Below are 25,374 nucleotides of genomic sequence, written 5' to 3'. Positions count from 1 at the left end.
GGGGGTTATGGTGTGGGGGAGGGGGAATTATGGGGTGGGGGAGGGGATTATGGTATGGGGGAGGGGGGATTATGGTGTGGGGGAGGGGATTATGGTATGGGGGAGGGGGGGATTATGGTGTGGGGGGAGGGGGGGTTATGGTGTGGGGGAGGGGATTATGGTATGGGGGAGGGGGGATTATGGTGTGGGGGAGGGGATTATGGTATGGGGGAGGGGGGGATTATGGTGTGGGGGGAGGGGGGGTTATGGTGTGGGGGAGGGGGAATTATGGGGTGGGGGAGGGGATTATGGTGGGGGAGGGGGAATTATGGGGTGGGGGAGGGGATTATGGTGGGGGAGGGGGGATTATGGTGTGGGGGAGGGGGGATTATGGTGGGGGAGGGGGAATTATGGGGTGGGGGAGGGGGGATTATGGTGTGGTGGAGGGGGGATTATGGTGTGGGGGAGGGGGGATTATGGTGGGGGAGGGGGAATTATGGGGTGGGGGAGGGGATTATGGTGTGGGGGAGGGGGGATTATGGGGTGGGGGAGGGGATTATGGTGTGGGGGAGGGGGGATTATGGTGTGGGGGGTTTCAGGGGTTGGGTTTGGCCCCTTAGTTCCAGTGAAGGGAACTCTGAAGGCGTCAGCATACCAAGACATTTTGGACAATTTCATTCTCCCGACTTTGTGGGAGGAGTTTGGGGATGGCCCCTCCCTGTTCCAACAGGACTGCCCACCAGTGCACAAAGCAAGGTCCACTAAGACTGGAACTAAGGGGCCAAGCCCAACCCCTAACCCCCCCCCACACCATAATCCCCCCTCCCCCACATGACTGTATATAATAGTATATGATGGTATATAAAGTGTTTTTTCTTGCAGGAGCGTGCGGGGTGATGGTTGGGTACCCCCTGGACACAGTGAAGGTATTTTATAATGTTTGGAATTTCTCTCACTTTTTAGAGTTTCCGAAATAAATAATTTTCTGTAAATCTGTTACAAAGTTTCTTCCCCGGAGATTCCTGATACTGACTGAGGCTGAGGCTGAGGCTGAGACTGAGGCTGCGGCTGAGGCTGAGGCTGAGGCTGAGGCTGAGACTGAGGCTGAGGCTGAGACTGAGGCTGAGGCTGAGACTGAGGCTGAGGCTGAGACTGAGGCTGCGGCTGAGACTGAGGCTGAGACTGAGGCTGTGGCTGAGGCTGAGACTGAGGCTGAGGCTGCGGCTGAGACTGAGGCTGAGGCTGAGACTGAGGCCAAGGCTGAGACTGAGGCTGCGGCTGAGACTAAGACTGAGGCTGAGACTGAGGCTGTGGCTGCGGCTGAGGATGAGGCTGAGGCTGCGGCTGAGGATGAGACTGAGGCTGCGGCTGAGGCTGAGGCTGAGACTGAGGCTGAGACTGAGGCTGAGACTGAGGCTGAGACTGAGGCTGAGGCTGAGACTGAGGCTGTGGCTGAGGCTGAGACTGAGGCTGAGGCTGAGACTGAGGCTGAGACTGCGGCTGAGACTGAGGCTGAGGCTGAGACTGAGGCCGAGGCTGCGGCTGAGACTAAGACTGAGGCTGAGACTGAGGCTGTGGCTGAGGCTGCGGCTGAGGCTGAGACTGAGGCTGCGGCTGAGGCTGAGAAAGAGGATGAGGCTGAGGATGAGGCTGAGACTGAGGCTGAGGATGAGACTGAGGATGAGACTGAAGATGAGACTGAGGCTGAGGATGAGACTGAGGCTGCGGCTGAGGATGAGGCTGAGACTGAGGATGAGGCTGAGGCTGAGACTGAGGCTGAGGATGAGACTGAGGATGAGACTGAGGCTGAGGATGAGGCTGAGGATGAGGCTGAGACTGAGGCTGAGGATGAGACTGAGGCTGAGGATGAGGCTGAGACTGAGGATGAGACTGAGGCTGAGGATGAGGCTGAGGATGAGGCTGAGACTGAGGCTGCGGCTGAGGATGAGGATGAGGCTGAGACTGAGGATGAGGCTGAGACTGAGGCTGAGACTGAGGATGAGGCTGAGACTGAGGCTGAGGATGAGACTGAGGCTGAGACTGAGGCTGAGGCTGAGGATGAGGCTGAGACTGAGGCTGAGGATGAGACTGAGGATGAGACTGAGGCTGAGACTGAGGATGAGGCTGAGACTGAGGCTGAGACTGAGGCTGCGGCTGAGGATGAGGCTGAGGCTGAGACTGAGGCTGCTGCTGAGGATGAGGCTGAGACTGAGGCTGAGGATGAGACTGAGGATGAGGCTGAGACTGAGGCTGAGGCTGAGACTGAGGCTGAGGATGAGACTGAGGATGAGGCTGAGACTGAGGCTGAGGATGAGACTGAGACTGAGGATGAGGCTGAGGATGAGGCTGAGGCTGAGACTGAGGCTGAGGATGAGGCTGAGGCTGAGGATGAGGCTGAGGCTGAGGCCATGCCTTGTTATTGTGCTATAAAAGCCAATACAAGCAAGACCATACCTCCAATGTGGACTCTTGCTTGACTGAACGAACTAGCACTACTCAGGGGGGAGAGCATAGGGAGAAACCAAATATAGAAGAGAAACAAAGTTGTAATGGCTCTAAACCACCACTAGATGTCAATCTACATTGAAACCTCAATAGAATGCAGCTAAATTCAACATCGGAAAAGAACATCATAGATGGAACACTGACAGTTGGCTGCCTGTTGGGTTCATCAGAAGAGGAGGGAGAGGAAATCCTCCAATAGGAATCCTCCACCTGGAGAGATCTCCTCCCACTTCCTGTTCTATGTTTGGAAGTTTGTATACCTGGAACATGTATACAGTCCCCGGATCTATAGTACATATGGACAGTATACAGTCCCCGGATCTATAGTATATATGGACAGTATACAGTCCCCGGATCTATGGTATATATGTACAGTATACAGTCCCCGGCTCTATGGTATATATGTACAGTATATAGTCCCCGGATCTATGGTATATATGTACAGTATATAGTCCACGGCTCTATGGTATATATGTACAGTATATAGTCTCTGGATCTATGGTATATATGTACAGTATATAGTCCGTAGCTCTATGGTATATATGTACAGTATATAGTCCCCGGATCTATGGTATATATTACAGTATACAGTCCCCGGATCTATGGTATATATGTACAGTATACAGTCCCCAGATCTATGGTATATATGTACAGTATACAGTCCCCGGATCTATGGTATATATATACACAGTATACAGTCCCCGGCTCTATGGTATATATGTACAGTATACAGTCCCCGGATCTATGGTATATATTGTGAGGGATTAGCTCGGTGGCGGGTGTGGATGACCCCTTGGGGGGTGCGTTTTCCCAGAGAGGTAGCCGACAAGTGCTTGCAAACAAACAGTGTGGTTTATTAAATGGTGTTTTCTTCACCAGGCTGTATGCAGCAAAACATCCAAAATAAAATAAAACAGAAAATAAATCCTTGCCTCTGTGGGCGGCTACCTTCTCACAACTGGAACCTGCCTAAGTGTCTGTCTCCAACCTACCGTCGGGCAGACTTCCTTGTCCTACAGCGGACACTCAATAGTCCTTTTATAATAGCTTCACAGGGCAACACAGTCCTTTGTTTCTTTCACATCAACAGTTCGTCTTCTCACCTTTGAGACGTATTCACCCTTGGTTACCGTCCCGGGCACACATCACTCCGGGGGGTCTTCTCCCAGGCCCACACATCCTGTCGGGAGGCACACGCTGACTGTCCTCCTGCTCCCAGCCCACATGGCTTCAGGATGCAGCTTCTGGAGGCAGCAAACAATAGGAATTTCTCTGAACAAATTATAGAGCCTTAACTCCCTCATTCTGAACAGGTGAAGGCCTTTCAACTTCCTGCTGGCTAGCTCTGTAGCCAACACCCTAAATTAATTAATGGACTTTCTAAATCAGGTGGAAATGTATCTCCTTCCTGTGACTACATTCCCAGATTTAGCTGACTTCCTGTCACAATATGTACAGTATAGAGTCCCCGGATCTATGGTATATATGTACAGTATACAGTCCCCGGATCTATGGTATATATGTACAGTATAGAGTCCCCGGATCTATGGTATATATGTACAGTATACAGTTCCCGGCTCTATGGTATATATGTACAGTATACAGTTCCCGGCTCTATGGTATATATGTACAGTATAAGTCCCCGGATCTATGGTATATATGTACATTATATAGTCCCCGGATCTATGGTATATATGTACAGTATACAGTCCCTGGCTCTATGGTATATATGTACAGTATATAGTCCCCGGCTCTATGGTATATATGTACAGTATACAGTCCCCGGCTCTATAGTATATATGGACAGTATATAGTATCCCCGGATCTATGGTATATATGTACAGTATACAGTCCCCGGCTCTATGGTATATATGTACAGTATACAGTCCCCGGCTCTATGGTATATATGTACATTATATAGTCCCCGGATCTATGGTATATATGTACAGTATATAGTCCCCGGCTCTATGGTATATATGTACAGTATATAGTCCCCGGATCTATGGTATATATGTACAGTATACAGTTCCCGGCTCTATGGTATATATGTACAGTATACAGTCCCCGGATCTATGGTATATATGTACAGTGTATTGTCTTTGTATTGCAGGTGAGGATTCAGACGCAGAGGAAGTACCGAGGGATCTGGCATTGTATCCAATCTACTTATAAAGTGGAGAAAGTAAGAAGCGGCAACAATGTATCATTTCTCTACAATAAGGATCCCAATAGTGGAATATTGTACTCTGATATATGCATATTATTCACAGGATTCCCAAGAATAGACCCTCCCCCGCTGTACATTGGTACATGTCCCCCATGAATAGACCCTCCCCCGCTGTACATTGGTACATGTCCCCCATGAATAGACCCTCCCCCGCTGTACATTGGTACATGTCCCCCATGAATAGACACTCCCCAGCTGTACATTGGTACATGTCCCCCATGAATAGACCCTCCCCCGCTGTACATTGGTACATGTCCCCCATGAATAGACCCTCCCCCGCTGTACATTGGTACATGTCCCCATGAATAGACCCTCCCCCGCTGTACATTGGTACATGTCCCCATGAATAGACCCTCCCCCGCTGTACATTGGTACATGTCCCCCATGAATAGACCCTCCCCCGCTGTACATTGGTACATGTCCCCCATGAATAGACCCTCCCCCGCTGTACATTGGTACATGTCCCCCATGAATAGACCCTCCCCCGCTGTACATTGGTACATGTCCCCCATAAATAGACCCTCCCCCGCTGTATATTGGTACATGTCCCCCATGAATAGACCCTCCCCCGCTGTACATTGGTACATGTCCCCCATGAATAGACCCTCCCCCGCTGTACATTGGTACATGTCCCCCATGAATAGACCCTCCCCCGCTGTACATTGGTACATGTCCCCCATGAATAGACCCTCCCCCGCTGTACATTGGTACATGTCCCCCATGAATAGACCCTCCCCCGCTGTACATTGGTACATGTCCCCCATGAAAAGACCCTCCCCCGCTGTACATTGGTACATGTCCTTCATGAATAGACCCTCCCCCGCTGTACATTGGTACATGTCCCCCATGAATAGACCCTCCCCCGCTGTACATTGGTACATGTCCCCCATGAATAGACCCTCCCCCGCTGTACATTGGTACATGTCCTTCATGAATAGACCCTCCCCCGCTGTACATTGGTACATGTCCCCCATGAATAGACCCTCCCCCACTGTACATTGGTACATGTCCTTCATGAATAGACCCTCCCCCGCTGTACATTGGTACATGTCCCCCATGAATAGACCCTCCCCTGCTGTACATTGGTACATGTCCCCGATGAATAGACCCTCCCCCACTGTACATTGGTACATTTCCCCCATGAATAGACCCTCCCCCGCTGTACATTGGTACATGTCCTTCATGAATAGACCCTCCCCCACTGTACATTGGTACATGTCCCCCATGAATAGACCCTCCCCCGCTGTACATTGGTACATGTCCTTCATGAATAGACCCTCCCCCGCTGTACATTGGTACATGTCCCCCATGAATAGACCCTCCCCCGCTGTACATTGGTACATGTCCCCCATGAATAGACCCTCCCCTGCTGTACATTGGTACATGTCCCCATGAATAAACCCTCCCCCGCTGTACATTGGTACATGTCCCCATGAATAAACCCTCCCCCGCTGTACATTGGTACATGTCCCCCATGAATAGACCCTCCCCCGCTGTACATTGGTACATGTCTCCCATTAATAGACCCTCCCCAGCTGTACATTGGTACCTGTCCCCCATGAATAGACCCTCCCCCGCTGTACATTGGTACATGTCTCCCATTAATAGACCCTCCCCAGCTGTACATTGGTACATGTCCCCCATGAATAGACCCTCCCCCACTGTACATTGGTACATGTCCTTCATGAATAGACCCTCCCCCGCTGTACATTGGTACATGTCCTTCATGAATAGACCCTCCCCCGCTGTACATTGGTACATGTCCTTCATGAATAGACCCTCCCCCGCTGTACATTGGCACATGTCCCCCATGAATAAACCCTCCCCCGCTGTACATTGGTACATGTCCCCCATGAATAGACCCTCCCCCGCTGTACATTGGTACATGTCCTTCATGAATAGACCCTCCCCCGCTGTACATTGGTACATGTCCCCCATGAATAGACCCTCCCCCACTGTACATTGGTACATGTTCTTCATGAATAGACCCTCCCCCGCTGTACATTGGTACATGTCCTCCATGAATAGACCCTCCCCCGCTGTACATTGGTACATGTCCTTCATGAATAGACCCTCCCCCGCTGTACATTGGTACATGTCCCCATGAATAGACCCTCCCCTGCTGTACATTGGTACATGTCCCCCATGAAAAGACCCTCCCCCGCTGTACATTGGTACATGTCCTTCATGAATAGACCCTCCCCCACTGTACATTGGTACATGTCCCCCATGAATAGACCCTCCCCCGCTGTACATTGGTACATGTCCCCCATGAATAGACCCTCCCCCGCTGTACATTGGTACATGTCCTTCATGAATAGACCCTCCCCTGCTGTACATTGGTACATGTCCTTCATGAATAGACCCTCCCCCGCTGTACATTGGTACATGTCCCCCATGAATAGACCCTCCCCCACTGTACATTGGTACATGTCCCCCATGAATAGACCCTCCCCCGCTGTACATTGGTACATGTCTCCGATGAATAAATAGACCCTCCCCTGCTGTACATTGGTACATGTCCTTCATGAATAGACCCTCCCCCGCTGTACATTGGTACATGTCCCCCATGAATAGACCCTCCCCCGCTGTACATTGGTACATGTCTCCGATGAATAAATAGACCCTCCCCTGCTGTACATTGGTACATGTCCCCAATGAATAGACCCTCCCCCGCTGTACATTGGTACATGTCCCCCATGAATAGACCCTCCCCCGCTGTACATTGGTACATGTCCCCCATGAATAGACCCTCCCCCGCTGTACATTGGTACATGTCCCCAATGAATAGACCCTCCCCCGCTGTACATTGGTACATGTCCTTCATGAATAGACCCTCCCCGCTGTACATTGGTACATGTCCCCAATGAATAGACCCTCCCCCGCTGTACATTGGTACATGTCCCCAATGAATAGACCCTCCCCTGCTGTACATTGGTACATGTCCCCAATGAATAGACCCTCCCCCGCTGTACATTGGTACATGTCCTTCATGAATAGACCCTCCCCCGCTGTACATTGGTACATGTCCCCAATGAATAGACCCTCCCCTGCTGTACATTGGTACATGTCCCCAATGAATAGACCCTCCCCCGCTGTACATTGGTACATGTCCTTCATGAATAGACCCTCCCCCGCTGTACATTGGTACATGTCCTTCATGAATAGACCCTCCCCTGCTGTACATTGGTACATGTCCCCAATGAATAGACCCTCCCCTGCTGTACATTGGTACATGTCCCCAATGAATAGACCCTCCCCCGCTGTACATTGGTACATGTCCTTCATGAATAGACCCTCCCCTGCTGTACATTGGTACATGTCCCCATGAATAGACCCTCCCCTGCTGTACATTGGTACATGTCCTTCATGAATAGACCCTCCCCTGCTGTACATTGGTACTTGTCCCCCATGAATAGACCCTCCCCCGCTGTACATTGGTACATGTCCCCAATGAATAGACCCTCCCCCGCTGTACATTGGTACATGTCCTTCATGAATAGACCCTCCCCCACTGTACATTGGTACATGTCCCCATGAATAGACCCTCCCCCGCTGTACATTGGTACATGTCCCCCATGAATAGACCCTCCCCCGCTGTACATTGGTACATGTCCCCCATGAATAGACCCTCCCCCGCTGTACATTGGTACATGTCCCCCATGAATAGACCCTCCCCCGCTGTACATTGGTACATGTCCCCAATGAATAGACCCTCTCCCGCTGTACATTGGTACATGTCCCCCATGAATAGACCCTCCCCCGCTGTACATTGGTACATGTCCCCCATGAATAGACCCTCCCCCGCTGTACATTGGTACATGTCCCCCATGAATAGACCCTCCCCCACTGTACATTGGTACATGTCCCCCATGAATAGACCCTCCCCCGCTGTACATTGGTACATGTCCCCCATGAATAGACCCTCCCCCGCTGTACATTGGTACATGTCCCCCATGAATAGACCCTCCCCCGCTGTACATTGGTACATGTCCCCAATGAATAGACCCTCTCCCGCTGTACATTGGTACATGTCCCCCATGAATAGACCCTCCCCCACTGTACATTGGTACATGTCCCCCATGAATAGACCCTCCCCCGCTGTACATTGGTACATGTCCCCCATGAATAGACCCTCCCCCGCTGTACATTGGTACATGTCCCCCATGAATAGACCCTCCCCCGCTGTACATTGGTACATGTCCCCAATGAATAGACCCTCTCCCGCTGTACATTGGTACATGTCCCCCATGAATAGACCCTCCCCCGCTGTACATTGGTACATGTCCTTCATGAATAGACCCTCCCCCGCTGTACATTGGTACATGTCCTTCATGAATAGACCCTCCCCCGCTGTACATTGTTACATGTCCTTCATGAATAGACCCTCCCCCGCTGTACATTGTTACATGTCCCCCATAAATAGACCCTCCCCCGCTGTACATTGGTACCTGTCCCCATGAATAGACCCTCCCCCGCTGTACATTGGTACATGTCCCCCATGAATAGACCCTCCCCCCCGCTGTACATTGGTACATGTCCTTCATGAATAGACCCTCCCCCGCTGTACATTGGTACATGTCCCCCATGAATAGACCCTCCCCTGCTGTACATTGGTACATGTCCTTCATGAATAGACCCTCCCCAGCTGTACATTGGTACATGTCCCCCATGAATAGACCCTCCCCAGCTGTACATTGGTACATGTCCCCCATGAATAGACCCTCCCCTGCTGTACATTGGTACATGTCCTTCATGAATAGACCCTCCCCCGCTGTACATTGGTACATGTCCCCCATTAATAGACCCTCCCCTGCTGTACATTGGTACATGTCCTTCATGAATAGACCCTCCCCCGCTGTACATTGGTACATGTCCCCCATGAATAGACCCTCCCCTGCTGTACATTGGTACATGTCCTTCATGAATAGACCCTCCCCCGCTGTACATTGGTACATGTCCCCCATGAATAGACCCTCCCCCGCTGTACATTGGTACATGTCCCCCATGAATAGACCCTCCCCTGCTGTACATTGGTACATGTCCTTCATGAATAGACCCTCCCCAGCTGTACATTGGTACATGTCCCCCATGAATAGACCCTCCCCCACTGTACATTGGTACATGTCCTTCATGAATAGACCCTCCCCCACTGTACATTGGTACATGTCCCCCATACATAGACCCTCCCCCGCTGTACATTGGTACATGTCCTTCATGAATAAACCCTCCCCCGCTGTACATTGGTACATGTCCCCATGAATAGACCCTCCCCCGCTGTACATTGGTACATGTCCCCCATGAATAGACCCTCCCCCCCGCTGTACATTGGTACATGTCCTTCATGAATAGACCCTCCCCCGCTGTACATTGGTACATGTCCCCCATGAATAAACCCTCCCCCGCTGTATATTGGTACATGTCCCCCATGAATAGACCCTCCCCCGCTGTACATTGGTACATGTCCCCCATGAATAGACCCTCCCCCACTGTACATTGGTACATGTCCTTCATGAATAGACCTTCCCCCGCTGTACATTGGTACCTGTCCCCCATGAATAGACCCTCCCCCACTGTACATTGGTACATGTCCCCATTAATAGACCCTCCCCCACTGTACATTGGTACATGTCCCCATGAATAGACCCTCCCCCGCTGTACATTGGTACATGTCCTTCATGAATAGACCCTCCCCCGCTGTACATTGGTACATGTCCTCCATGAATAGACCCTCCCCCGCTGTACATTGGTACATGTCCTTCATGAATAGACCCTCCCCCGCTGTACATTGGTACATGTCCCCATGAATAGACCCTCCCCTGCTGTACATTGGTACATGTCCCCCATGAAAAGACCCTCCCCCACTGTACATTGGTACATGTCCCCATGAATAGACCCCCCCGCTGTACATTGGTACATGTCCTTCATGAATAGACCCTCCCCCACTGTACATTGGTACATGTCCCCCATGAATAGACCCTCCCCCGCTTTACATTGGTACATGTCCCCCATGAATAGACCCTACCCCACTGTACATTGGTACATGTCCTCCATGAATAGACCCTCCCCCGCTGTACATTGGTACATGTCCCCCATGAATAGACCCTCCCCCGCTGTACATTGGTACATGTCCTTCATGAATAGACCCTCCCCCACTGTACATTGGTACATGTCCCCCATGAATAGACCCTCCCCCGCTGTACATTGGTACATGCCCTTCATGAATAGACCCTCCCCCGCTGTACATTGGTACATGTCCCCCATGAATAGACCCCCCCCTGCTGTACATTGGTACATGTCCTTCATGAATAGACCCTCCCCTGCTGTACATTGGTACCTGTCCCCCATGAATAGACCCTCCCCCGCTGTACATTGGTACATGTCTCCCATTAATAGACCCTCCCCAGCTGTACATTGGTACATGTCCCCCATGAATAGACCCTCCCCCGCTGTACATTGGTACATGTCCCCCATGAATAGACCCTCCCCCACTGTACATTGGTACATGTCCTTCATGAATAGACCCTCCCCCACTGTACATTGGTACATGTCCTTCATGAATAGACCCTCCCCCGCTGTACATTGGTACATGTCCTTCATGAATAAACCCTCCCCCGCTGTACATTGGTACATGTCCCCATGAATAGACCCTCCCCCGCTGTACATTGGTACATGTCCCCCATGAATAGACCCTCCCCCCCGCTGTACATTGGTACATGTCCTTCATGAATAGACCCTCCCCCGCTGTACATTGGTACATGTCCCCCATGAATAAACCCTCCCCCGCTGTACATTGGTACCTGTCCCCCATGAATAGACCCTCCCCCGCTTTACATTGGTACATGTCCTTCATGAATAGACCCTCCCCCGCTGTACATTGGTACATGTCCCCCATGAATAGACCCTCCCCCACTGTACATTGGTACATGTCCCCATTAATAGACCCTCCCCCACTGTACATTGGTACATGTCCCCATGAATAGACCCTCCCCCGCTGTACATTGGTACATGTCCTTCATGAATAGACCCTCCCCCGCTGTACATTGGTACATGTCCTCCATGAATAGACCCTCCCCCGCTGTACATTGGTACATGTCCTTCATGAATAGACCCTCCCCCGCTGTACATTGGTACATGTCCCCATGAATAGACCCTCCCCTGCTGTACATTGGTACATGTCCCCCATGAAAAGACCCTCCCCCGCTGTACATTGTTACATGTCCTTCATGAATAGACCCTCCCCCACTGTACATTGGTACATGTCCTTCATGAATAGACCCTCCCCCGCTGTACATTGGTACATGTCCCCCATGAATAGACCCTCCCCCGCTGTACATTGGTACATGTCCTTCATGAATAGACCCTCCCCTGCTGTACATTGGTACATGTCCTTCATGAATAGACCCTCCCCCGCTGTACATTGGTACATGTCCCCCATGAATAGACCCTCCCCCGCTGTACATTGGTACATGTCCCCCATGAATAGACCCTCCCCCGCTGTACATTGGTACATGTCCCCCATGAATAGACCCTCCCCCGCTGTACATTGGTACATGTCCTTCATGAATAGCCCCTCCTTCACTGTACATTGGTACATGTCCCCCATGAATAGACCCTCCCCCGCTGTACATTGGTACATGTCTCCGATGAATAAATAGACCCTCCCCTGCTGTACATTGGTACATGTCCCCAATGAATAGACCCTCCCCCGCTGTACATTGGTACATGTCCCCCATGAATAGACCCTCCCCCGCTGTACATTGGTACATGTCCCCCATGAATAGACCCTCCCCCGCTGTACATTGGTACATGTCCTTCATGAATAGACCCTCCCCGCTGTACATTGGTACATGTCCCCAATGAATAGACCCTCCCCTGCTGTACATTGGTACATGTCCCCAATGAATAGACCCTCCCCCGCTGTACATTGGTACATGTCCTTCATGAATAGACCCTCCCCCACTGTACATTGGTACATGTCCCCAATGAATAGACCCTCCCCCGCTGTACATTGGTACATGTCCCCAATGAATAGACCCTCCCCTGCTGTACATTGGTACATGTCCCCAATGAATAGACCCTCCCCCGCTGTACATTGGTACATGTCCTTCATGAATAGACCCTCCCCCACTGTACATTGGTACATGTCCCCAATGAATAGACCCTCCCCCGCTGTACATTGGTACATGTCCTTCATGAATAGACCCTCCCCGCTGTACATTGGTACATGTCCCCATGAATAGACCCTCCCCTGCTGTACATTGGTACTTGTCCCCCATGAATAGACCCTCCCCCGCTGTACATTGGTACATGTCCCCAATGAATAGACCCTCCCCCGCTGTACATTGGTACATGTCCTTCATGAATAGACCCTCCCCCGCTGTACATTGGTACATGTCCCCATGAATAGACCCTCCCCCGCTGTACATTGGTACATGTCCCCAATGAATAGACCCTCCCCTGCTGTACATTGGTACATGTCCCCCATGAATAGACCCTCCCCAGCTGTACATTGGTACATGTCCTTCATGAATAGACCCTCCCCCGCTGTACATTGGTACATGTCCCCAATGAATAGACCCTCTCCCGCTGTACATTGGTACATGTCCCCATGAATAGACCCTCCCCTGCTGTACATTGGTACATGTCCCCATGAATAGACCCTCCCCTGCTGTACATTGGTACTTGTCCCCCATGAATAGACCCTCCCCCGCTGTACATTGGTACATGTCCCCAATGAATAGACCCTCCCCCGCTGTACATTGGTACATGTCCTTCATGAATAGACCCTCCCCCGCTGTACATTGGTACATGTCCCCATGAATAGACCCTCCCCCGCTGTACATTGGTACATGTCCCCCATGAATAGACCCTCCCCCACTGTACATTGGTACATGTCCCCCATGAATAGACCCTCCCCCGCTGTACATTGGTACATGTCCCCCATGAATAGACCCTCCCCCGCTGTACATTGGTACATGTCCCCCATGAATAGACCCTCCCCCGCTGTACATTGGTACATGTCCTTCATGAATAGACCCTCCCCCGCTGTACATTGGTACATGTCCCCAATGAATAGACCCTCTCCCGCTGTACATTGGTACATGTCCCCCATGAATAGACCCTCCCCCTCGCTGTACATTGGTACATGTCCTTCATGAATAGACCCTCCCCCGCTGTACATTGGTACATGTCCTTCATGAATAGACCCTCCCCCGCTGTACATTGTTACATGTCCTTCATGAATAGACCCTCCCCTGCTGTACATTGTTACATGTCCCCCATAAATAGACCCTCCCCCGCTGTACATTGGTACCTGTCCCCATGAATAGACCCTCCCCCGCTGTACATTGGTACATGTCCCCCATGAATAGACCCTCCCCCCCGCTGTACATTGGTACATGTCCTTCATGAATAGACCCTCCCCCGCTGTACATTGGTACATGTCCCCCATGAATAGACCCTCCCCTGCTGTACATTGGTACATGTCCTTCATGAATAGACCCTCCCCCGCTGTACATTGGTACATGTCCCCCATGAATAGACCCTCCCCTGCTGTACATTGGTACATGTCCTTCATGAATAGACCCTCCCCCGCTGTACATTGGTACATGTCCCCCATGAATAGACCCTCCCCTGCTGTACATTGGTACATGTCCTTCATGAATAGACCCTCCCCCGCTGTACATTGGTACATGTCCCCCATGAATAGACCCTCCCCCGCTGTACATTGGTACATGTCTCCCATGAATAGACCCTCCCCTGCTGTACATTGGTACATGTCCTTCATGAATAGACCCTCCCCAGCTGTACATTGGTACATGTCCCCCATGAATAGACCCTCCCCCGCTGTACATTGGTACATGTCTCCCATGAATAGACCCTCCCCTGCTGTACATTGGTACATGTCCTTCATGAATAGACCCTCCCCTGCTGTACATTGGTACATGTCCTTCATGAATAGACCCTCCCCAGCTGTACATTGGTACATGTCCTTCATGAATAAACCCTCCCCCGCTGTACATTGGTACATGTCCCCATGAATAGACCCTCCCCCGCTGTACATTGGTACATGTCCTTCATGAATAGACCCTCCCCAGCTGTACATTGGTACATGTCCCCCATGAATAGACCCTCCCCGCTGTACATTGGTACATGTCCCCCATGAATAGACCCTCCCCCCCGCTGTACATTGGTACATGTCCTTCATGAATAGACCCTCCCCCGCTGTACATTGGTACATGTCCCCCATGAATAAACCCTCCCCCGCTGTACATTGGTACATGTCCCCCATGAATAGACCCTCCCCCGCTGTACATTGGTACATGTCCCCCATGAATAGACCCTCCCCCACTGTACATTGGTACATGTCCCCATTAATAGACCTTCCCCCGCTGTACATTGGTACCTGTCCCCCATGAATAGACCCTCCCCCACTGTACATTGGTACATGTCCCCATTAATAGACCCTCCCCCACTGTACATTGGTACATGTCCCCATGAATAGACCCTCCCCCGCTGTACATTGGTACATGTCCTTCATGAATAGACCCTCCCCCGCTGTACATTGGTACATGTCCTCCATGAATAGACCCTCCCCCGCTGTACATTGGTACATGTCCTTCATGAATAGACCCTCCCCCGCTGTACATTGGTACATGTCCCCATGAATAGACCCTCCCCTGCTGTACATTGGTACATGTCCCCCATGAAAAGACCCTCCCCCACTGTACATTGGTACATGTCCCCATGAATAGACCCTCCCCCGCTGTACATTGGTACATGTCCTTCATGAATAGACCCTCCCCCACTGTACATTGGTACATGTCCCCCATGAATAGACCCTCCCCCGCTGTACATTGGTACATGTCCTTCATGAATAGACCCTCCCCGCTGTACATTGGTACATGTCCCCCATGAATAGACCCTCCCCCGCTGTACATTGGTACATGTCCCCAATGAATAGACCCTCCCCCGCTGTACATTGGTACATGTCCCCATGAATAGACCCTCCCCTGCTGTACATTGGTACATGTCCTTCATGAATAGACCCTCCCCGCTGTACATTGGTACATGTCCTTCATGAATAGACCCTCCCCGCTGTACATTGGTACATGTCCCCCATGAATAGACCCTCCCCCGCTGTACATTGGTACATGTCCCCAATGAATAGACCCTCCCCCGCTGTACATTGGTACATGTCCCCATGAATAGACCCTCCCCTGCTGTACATTGGTACATGTCCCCCATGAATAGACCCTCCCCCGCTGTACATTGGTACATGTCCTTCATGAATAGACCCTCCCCTGCTGTACATTGGTACATGTCCTTCATGAATAGACCCTCCCCCACTGTACATTGGTACATGTCCCCCATGAATAGACCCTCCCCCGCTGTACATTGGTACATGTCCCCAGTGAATAGACCCTCTCCCGCTGTACATTGGTACATGTCCTTCATGAATAGACCCTCCCCGCTGTACATTGGTACATGTCCTTCATGAATAGACCTTCCCCCGCTGTACATTGGTACATGTCCTTCATGAATAGACCCTCCCCCGCTGTACATTGGTACATGTCCCCATGAATAGACCCTCCCCCACTGTACATTGGTACATGTCCTTCATGAATAAACCCTCCCCCGCTGTACATTGGTACATGTCCCCCATGAATAGACCCTCCCCCGCTGTACATTGGTACATGTCCCCCATGAATAGACCCTCCCCCGCTGTACATTGGTACATGTCCTTCATGAATAGACCCTCCCCTGCTGTACATTGGTACATGTCCCCATGAATAGACCCTCCCCCACTGTACATTGGTACATGTCCCCCATGAATAGACCCTCCCCCGCTGTACATTGGTACATGTCCCCCATGAATAGACCCTCCCCCACTGTACATTGGTACATGTCCCCCATGAATAGACCCTCCCCCGCTGTACATTGGTACATGTCCCCCATGAATAGACCCTCCCCCGCTGTACATTGGTACATGTCCCCCATGAATAGACCCTCCCCCGCTGTACATTGGTACATGTCCCCCATACATAGACCCTCCCCCGCTGTACATTGGTACATGTCCCCCATAGCAGTTTTCTTATTAGTTTCACAAATTACCTCAACTAAATAACAACCCCCCCTCCCCCCCCCTCTATAGAGGTCAGTGGAGCTCACCTAACGTCACCAGACCCCTTATGGACCTCCCCCGGGAAGATCATTATATGATTTATATTATTAAACTGCCCCAGCAGTGTAATTGTTTGCCCCGCCCCCCTGGCTCGGTGAGATGAGGTGATTGGATGCACACTTATCAGATTTCATTCGGTTTTTTGATGTCGGTTCTTTAATAACGATTCCCTCCTTTTCCCCTCCCCCAGGTGTCGGGGTTTTTCAGAGGAATGTCCATGCCCATTTCCACCGTCTCCGTCAGTTCCTCCATCGTTTTCGGGGTGTACCGGAATTGTCTTCACAATTTGTGTAAGCTGAAATATGGAACAGCAAACGTCAGCCCCTCCAAGGCGGACATCTTCATCTCGGGATACGTGGCTGGAGGAGCGCAGGTACTCACCGTCACCGTATAATGCCCATTCTGGGGGACGGGGACTCCTGGCAGTTGGGAGGAGCTCAGGTTCTCGCTATCACCATACAAAGCCCATTCTGGGGGGGGCGGGACTCCTGGCAGTGGGGAGGAGCGCAGGTTCTCGCCCTCGCCATTCAAAGCGCATTCCGCAGGGTCGGGGACTCCTGGCAGTGGGGAGGAGCGCACGTACTCGCCATCACCGTACTCAGCCCAATCCGCGGGGGCGGGGACTCCTGGCAGTGGGGAGGAGCGCAGGTGCCTGCCATCACCATACAAAGCCCATTGCTTGGGGGCGGGGACTCCTGGCAGTGGGGAGGAGCGCAGGTAGCTCCCATCACCGTACAAAGCCCTTATCCGCGGGGTCGGGGACTCCTGGCATTGGGCAGCTGATCAGTTACACCCTCAATTGTATGTGAACCCCGACATTAATCGATTCTATCCGATGAGTCCAAAATTCCCTCAGCCCCACCCAGCTCACTTCATGTGAATTAAAGGGGGGGGGGAGTGAGGGGGGGGGTTGTTCTGTGAGGGGGGGTGTTCTGTGAGGAGGGTGGTGGTTCTATGAGGGGGGTGTGTTCTGTGAGGAGGGGGGGTTCTGTAGTCCAATCATACTTCCTGTCTTATGGTGACAACACTTCTCCTCTATATACAGTGAGCGTCTTTCTCTTTCCTCTCGGCAGGTATTGGTGTCGTCTCCGGCAGACATGGCGAAGGTCCGCCTCCAGACACAAGTGTGGCCCCGCCCCTCCAGCACGTGTGCTCTCCTCGCTCGCCCCAAATACACGGGACCGGTGCACTGCCTGCTGACCATCGCCCGGGAGGAGGGGCTCTGCGGGTTGTATAAAGGAAGCTTCGCTCTCATGTTCAGGGACTGTCACTCCTTCGCCACCTACTTCCTGTCCTACAACGCGTTTCGGGAATGGCTCCTCCCATTGCAGCAAAGTGATTCAGGTAAACTGGGCCGAGTCCACCCCCCCACACCGGGCCAAGTCCACCCCCCCCACACCAGGCCAAGTCCGCCCCCTGGCATTGGGCCATGTCTGTCCCCCCCCACACCAGGCCGAGTCCACCCCCCATATCAGACATCCCCCCATATCAGACATCCCCCGGCTTCAGTCATGTTTGAAGCAACAATACAGAAGAAGTAACCAGTAAAGTTGGGGTTCATATTGATCATTGCTGGCTTTGGAAGCCGTTTGATCGGCATGACAGCCGGAGGAGATGAACTCAATTATAGAGAGAAAACAGAGGCCCCCGAAGTGACCACAATTGCCCGGGGGGGGGAGGGGACTTTATATGAGGCACCACACTTATGTCTGTAAAGGCAAAGTAAAAGTACATGATGTAAAATTGAATAATTTTATTGTACAGATAACAAAAGCTGTATTCATTTATTGACCCATGAGACAATAAAGCAATGATAGATTGCCAATCTAAACATACACATGAAAATCATAAAAACAATGCATCTTGGTATACTCTACGCGTTTCGTAAAATAGGATTTGCTTCTTCAGGAGTGGATGCATGTAAAAGTAAAACAGTATTATAAGTATTGTATATACATTATTTTGTATTCTGTAAGTATATAGACTGTATCAATATCAAGGATATGGAGTCCATGATTGGACAATAAACTAACAAAGCTCAATACTCACAGGATCAGTCTGCTCAGAACAGCCGGGAAGTCTGACCCGGGAGCCAAGGGGGGCGAAGGGAAAATGGGGGACGCAGAGCCAGTGATGCAGTATGTAACACCTGTGTATGGGTGAGAAGAAGAAAGATGAGGGAGGATCAGTGCCCCCCCCCCCTTGGCCCCCGGGTCAGACTTCCCAGCTGTTCTGAGCAGACTGATCCTGTGAGTATAGAGCTTTGTTAGTTTATTGTCCAATCATGGACTCCATATCCTTGATATTGATACAGTCTATATACTTACAGAATACAAAATAATGTATATACAATACTTATAATACTGTTTTACTTTTACATGCATCCACTCCTGAAGAAGCAAATCCTATTTTACGAAACGCGTAGAGTATACCAAGATGCATTGTTTTTATGATTTTCATGTGTATGTTTAGATTGGCAATCTATCATTGCTTTATTGTCTCATGGGTCAATAAATGAATACAGCTTTTGTTATCTGTACAATAAAATTATCCAATTTTACAACATGTACTTTTACTTTGCCTTTACAGACATAAGTGTGGTGCCTCATATAAAGTCCCCCCCCCCCCCCCCCCCCGGGCAATTGTGGTCACTTCGGGGGCCTCTGTTTTCTGTATGAATTTTGGGATGGAGGCACCCCACTCTGATGTGAGATTCAGACCACACCCCTCTGCAATTATAGAGAGGCGGCTGATCAATATGATCTGTGTTCAGGGAGGACCCAAAGATACAGAGCGGGGGGAGGGACTGCAAAGAAGGGAATATGTGAAGGTATTGATTATCCCCAATCACTGATCAGATTATCCCCAATCATTGATCAGATTATCTCCAATCACTGATCAGATTATCCCCAATCATTGATCAGATTCTCCCCAATCATTGACCAAATTATCCCCAATCACTGATCAGATTCTCCCCAATCACTGATTATATTATTCCCAATCATTGATCAGATTCTCCCCAATCATTGATCAGATTCTCCCCAATCACTGATCAGATTCTCCCCAATCACTGATCAGATTCTCCCCAATCACTGATCAGATTATCCCCAATCATTGATCAGATTATCCCCAATCACTGATCAGATTATCCCCAATCACTGATCAGATTATCCCCAATCACTGATCAGATTCTCCCCAATCATTGATCAGATTCTCCCCAATCATTGAACAGATTCTCCCCAATCATTGATCAGATTCTCCCCAATCACTGATCAGATTCTCCCCAATCACTGATCAGATTCTCCCCAATCACTGATCAGATTCTCCCCAATCATTGATCAGATTCTCCCCAATCATTGATCAGATTCTCCCCAATCACTGATCAGATTCTCCCCAATCACTGATTATATTATTCCCAATCATTGATCAGATTCTCCCCAATCACTGATCAGATTCTCCCCAATCACTGATCAGATTCTCCCCAATCATTGATCAGATTCTCCCCAATCATTGATCAGATTCTCCCCAATCACTGATCAGATTCTCCCCAATCACTGATTATATTATTCCCAATCATTGATCAGATTCTCCCCAATCATTGATCAGATTCTCCCCAATCACTGATCAGATTCTCCCCAATCATTGATCAGATTCTCCCCAATCACTGATTATATTATTCCCAATCATTGATCAGATTCTCCCCAATCATTGATCAGATTCTCCCCAATCATTGATCAGATTCTCCCCAATCACTGATCAGATTCTCCCCAATCACTGATCAGATTCTCCCCAATCATTGATCAGATTCTCCCCAATCATTGATCAGATTCTCCCCAATCATTGATCAGATTCTCCCCAATCACTGATCAGATTCTCCCCAATCACTGATCAGATTCTCCCCAATCATTGATCAGATTCTCCCCAATCATTGATCAGATTCTCCCCAATCATTGATCAGATTCTCCCCAATCATTGATCAGATTCTCCCCAATCACTGATTATATTATTCCCAATCATTGATCTGATTGTTCACAAAAAAATATGACATTGATCAAAGTGTAGAGATTATGGGGTTTTTGTGTTGGATGGGGTTGGGGGAGGGTGTGAGCCTCTGTCAGCTCTTCCCAATGCAGGAATTATTAGGGACAGGAGAGTCCCTTACATTGGTGGTGATGTAGTGGGGGGAGGGGAGGCCCCCCTTCCATTGTACTCAGCTGTGTCTTGAGTTTGCATTCCTGGGAGACGCTGTCAGTGTAATTCTATCCCTCTGATAATGAATAGTAATGAGCGGAAAAGTACAGCCTGCGCTCCACTGTCACCATTCCCAGCAGCTGCTTCCAAAATTATCCGTCTCCGCCTGGCGTCTCTCCAATCCGTCCAATCACATCGAGACCCACACTGTGCACACTTCCCGTATCCCTACCCGACCCTCCAATAGAGTGTAAGCTCTTCTGTATTCTTCTCCTTATACACCAATAGAGTGTAAGCTCTTCTGTATCCCCCCCTATACACCAATAGAGTGTAAGCTCTTCTGTATACCCCCCCCTTATACCCCAATAGAGTGTAAGCTCTTCTGTATCCCCCCCCCCCTTATACACCAATAGAGTGTAAGCTCTTCTGTATCCTTTTCCTTATACATCAATAGAGTGTAAGCTCTTCTGTATTCCTCCCTTATACACCAATAGAGTGTAAGCTCTTCTGTACCCCCCTCTTATACACCAATAGAGTGTAAGCTCTTCTGTATTCCTCCCTTATACCCCAATAGAGTGTAAGCTCTTCTGTACCCCCCCTTATACACCAATAGAGTGTAAGCTCTTCTGTACCCCCCTCTTATACACCAATAGAGTGTAAGCTCTTCTGTACCCCCCCCCCCTTATACACCAATAGAGTGTAAGCTCTTCTGTATCCTCCCTTATACACCAATAGAGTGTAAGCTCTTCTGTATTCCTCCCTTATACCCCAATAGAGTGTAAGCTCTTCTGTATTCCTCCCTTATACACCAATAGAGTGTAAGCTCTTCTGTATCCCCCCCCCCTTATACCCCAATAGAGTGTAAGCTCTTCTGTATCCCCCCTTATACACCAATAGAGTGTAAGCTCTTCTGTATCCCCCCCCCTTATACCCCAATAGAGTGTAAGCTCTTCTGTATCCTCCCTTATACATTAATAGAGTGTAAGCTCTTCTGTATTCCTCCCTTATACACCAATAGAGTGTAAGCTCTTCTGTATCCCCCCCTTATGCTCTTCTGTATTCCTCCCTTATACCCCAATAGAGTGTAAGCTCTTCTGTACCCCCCCTTATACCCCAATAGAGTGTAAGCTCTTCTGTATCCTCCCTTATACACCAATAGAGTGTAAGCTCTTCTGTACCCCCCCCCCCCTTATACACCAATAGAGTGTAAGCTCTTCTGTACCCCCCCCCCTTATACATCAATAGAGTGTAAGCTCTTCTGTATTCCTCCTTATACCCCAATAGAGTGTAAGCTCTTCTGTATCCCCCCCTTATACACCAATAGAGTGTAAGCTCTTCTGTATTCCTCCTTATACCCCAATAGAGTGTAAGCTCTTCTGTACCCCCCCTTATACACCAATAGAGTGTAAGCTCTTCTGTATCCCCCTCCTTATACACCAATAGAGTGTAAGCTCTTCTGTATTCCTCCCTTATACCCCAATAGAGTGTAAGCTCTTCTGTACCCCCCCCTTATACACCAATAGAGTGTAAGCTCTTCTGTACCCCCCTCTTATACACCAATAGAGTGTAAGCTCTTCTGTACCCCCCTCTTATACCCCAATAGAGTGTAAGCTCTTCTGTATCCTCCCTTATACACTAATAGAGTGTAAGCTCTTCTGTATCCTCCCTTATACATTAATAGAGTGTAAGCTCTTCTGTATCCTCCCTTATACACCAATAGAGTGTAAGCTCTTCTGTATCCTCCCTTATACCCCAATAGAGTGTAAGCTCTTCTGTATTCCTCCCTTATACCCCAATAGAGAGTAAGCTCTTCTGTACCCCCCCCCCCTTATACCCCAATAGAGTGTAAGCTCTTCTGTATTCCTCCCTTATACCCCAATAGAGTGTAAGCTCTTCTGTACCCCCCCCCCCCTTATACCCCAATAGAGTGTAAGCTCTTCTGTATCCTCCCTTATACACCAATAGAGTGTAAGCTCTTCTGTATCCCCCCCTTATACCCCAATAGAGTGTAAGCTCTTCTGTATCCTCCCTTATACACCAATAGAGTGTAAGCTCTTCTGTACCCCCCTTATACCCCAATAGAGTGTAAGCTCTTCTGTATTCCTCCTTATACCCCAATAGAGTGTAAGCTCTTCTGTACCCCCCCCCCCTTATACACCAATAGAGTGTAAGCTCTTCTGTACCCCCCTTATACCCCAATAGAGTGTAAGCTCTTCTGTATCCCCCCCCTTATACCCCAAAAGAGTGTAAGCTCTTCTGTATCCTCCCTTATACATCAATAGAGTGTAAGCTCTTCTGTATCCCCCCCCTATACACCAATAGAGTGTAAGCTCTTCTGTACCCCCCCTTATACACCAATAGAGTGTAAGCTCTTCTGTACCCCCCCCCTTATACACCAATAGAGCGTAAGCTCTTCTGTACCCCCCTCTTATACACCAATAGAGTGTAAGCTCTTCTCCCTTCTGTATCCTCCCTTATACCCCAATAGAGTGTAAGCTCTTCTGTACCCCCCCCCTTATACACCAATAGAGCGTAAGCTCTTCTGTACCCCCCCTTATACACCAATAGATTGTAAGCTCTTCTGTATCCTCCCTTATACCCTAATAGAGTGTAAGCTCTTCTACCTTCTGTATCCTCCCTTATACCCTTATAGATTGCAAGCTCTTCTACCTTCTGTATCCTCCCTTATACACCAATAGAGTGTAAGCTCTTCTGTATCCCCCCCTTATACACCAATAGAGTGTAAGCTCTTCTGTACCCCCCCCCCCTTATACACCAATAGAGTGTAAGCTCTTCTGTACCCCCCTCTTATACCCCAATAGAGTGTAAGCTCTTCTGTATCCTCCCTTATACACTAATAGAGTGTAAGCTCTTCTGTATCCTCCCTTATACACCAATAGAGTGTAAGCTCTTCTGTACCCCCCCTTATACATCAATAGAGTGTAAGCTCTTCTGTATTCCTCCTTATACCCCAATAGAGTGTAAGCTCTTCTGTATCCCCCCCCCCCTATACACCAATAGAGTGTAAGCTCTTCTGTACCCCCCCTTATACACCAATAGAGTGTAAGCTCTTCTGTATCCCCCTCCTTATACACCAATAGAGTGTTATCTCTTCTCCCTTCTGTATCCTCCCTTATACCCCAATAGAGTGTAAGCTCTTCTGTACCCCCCCCCCCTTATACACCAATAGAGCGTAAGCTCTTCTGTACCCCCCCCCTTATACACCAATAGATTGTAAGCTCTTCTGTATCCTCCCTTATACCCTAATAGAGTGTAAGCTCTTCTACCTTCTGTATCCTCCCTTATACACCAATAGAGTGTAAGCTCTTCTGTACCCCCCCTTATACCCCAATAGAGTGTAAGCTCTTCTGTATTATCCTTTATACCCCAATAGAGTGTAAGCTCTTTTTCTTTTCATTATATAGACTTTGTGGGGGTCCTCCTGGCTGGTGGTCTGGCAGGCGTGGTGGCGTGGAGTATCGCCACTCCGATGGATGTGATTAAAGCTCGTCTCCAGGTGGACGGAGTCGCACAGCGGAAGTATCGGGGGGTCCTCCACTGCATCACTGAAAGCGTCAGGACAGAAGGGGTCAGCGTTCTCTTTAAGGGACTCTCTCTGAACTGTCTCCGAGCGTTTCCTGTGAACATGGTGGTCTTCCTCACCTATGAGGCCATCCTGAAACAAATGAAACCTTTCCCAACATGATGAGAAGACAAGGGGGGGCTGGTCAATGGCTTCTAATTGGGGGCCGCTCAATGGCTTCCAAAGGGGGGCTGGTCAATGGCTTCCAAAGGGGGCCGCTCAATGGTTTCCAAAGGGGGCGTGATCCAATGGCTTCCAATGAGGGGCCGGTCAATGGTTTCCAAAGGGGGCGTGATCCAATGGCTTCCAATGAGGGGTTGGTTAATGGCTGCCAATGAGGGGCCGATCAATGGTATCCAATGGGGGTAGGTCAATGGTTTCCAATAGGGCCAGGGGGTGGGATTATGGTTTCCTATGGGGGGCCGGTCAATGGTATCCAATGGGGGTAGGTCAATGGTTTCCAATAGGGCCAGGGGGTGGGATTATGGTTTCCTATGGGGGGCCGGTCAATGGTATCCAATGGGGGTAGGTCAATGGTTTCCAATAGGGCCAGGGGGTGGGATTATGGTTTCCTATGGGGGGCCGGTCAATGGTATCCAATGGGGGTAGGTCAATGGTTTCCAATAGGGCCAGGGGGTGGGATTATGGTTTCCTATGGGGGGCCGGTCAATGGTATCCAATGGGGGTAGGTCAATGGTTTCC

At 49.9% G+C, this 25,374-nt stretch overlaps 1 protein-coding gene across 1 annotated transcript; it reads left to right on the top strand.

The window, feature by feature from the left end:
- Positions 1 to 859: 859 nt before the first annotated feature.
- Positions 860 to 24,808, top strand: SLC25A47 (solute carrier family 25 member 47). Its single transcript, XM_082242712.1, has 5 exons — positions 860 to 905; positions 4,595 to 4,666; positions 17,089 to 17,271; positions 17,972 to 18,242; positions 24,515 to 24,808. Exons 1-5 carry the CDS (start codon positions 876 to 878, stop codon positions 24,793 to 24,795), a joined length of 837 nt encoding a protein of 278 aa, XP_082098838.1. The 5' UTR covers positions 860 to 875; the 3' UTR covers positions 24,796 to 24,808.
- The last annotated feature ends 566 nt before the right edge of the window (positions 24,809 to 25,374 follow it).

Source organism: Pelophylax lessonae (genome assembly GCF_965119305.1).
Source record: "Pelophylax lessonae genome assembly, chromosome: 13".
In the NCBI taxonomy this organism is placed as follows: Eukaryota; Metazoa; Chordata; class Amphibia; order Anura; family Ranidae; genus Pelophylax; species Pelophylax lessonae.
Note: the sequence above shows the minus strand (reverse complement) of the source record. Positions and strands in the feature narration are given on the sequence as shown.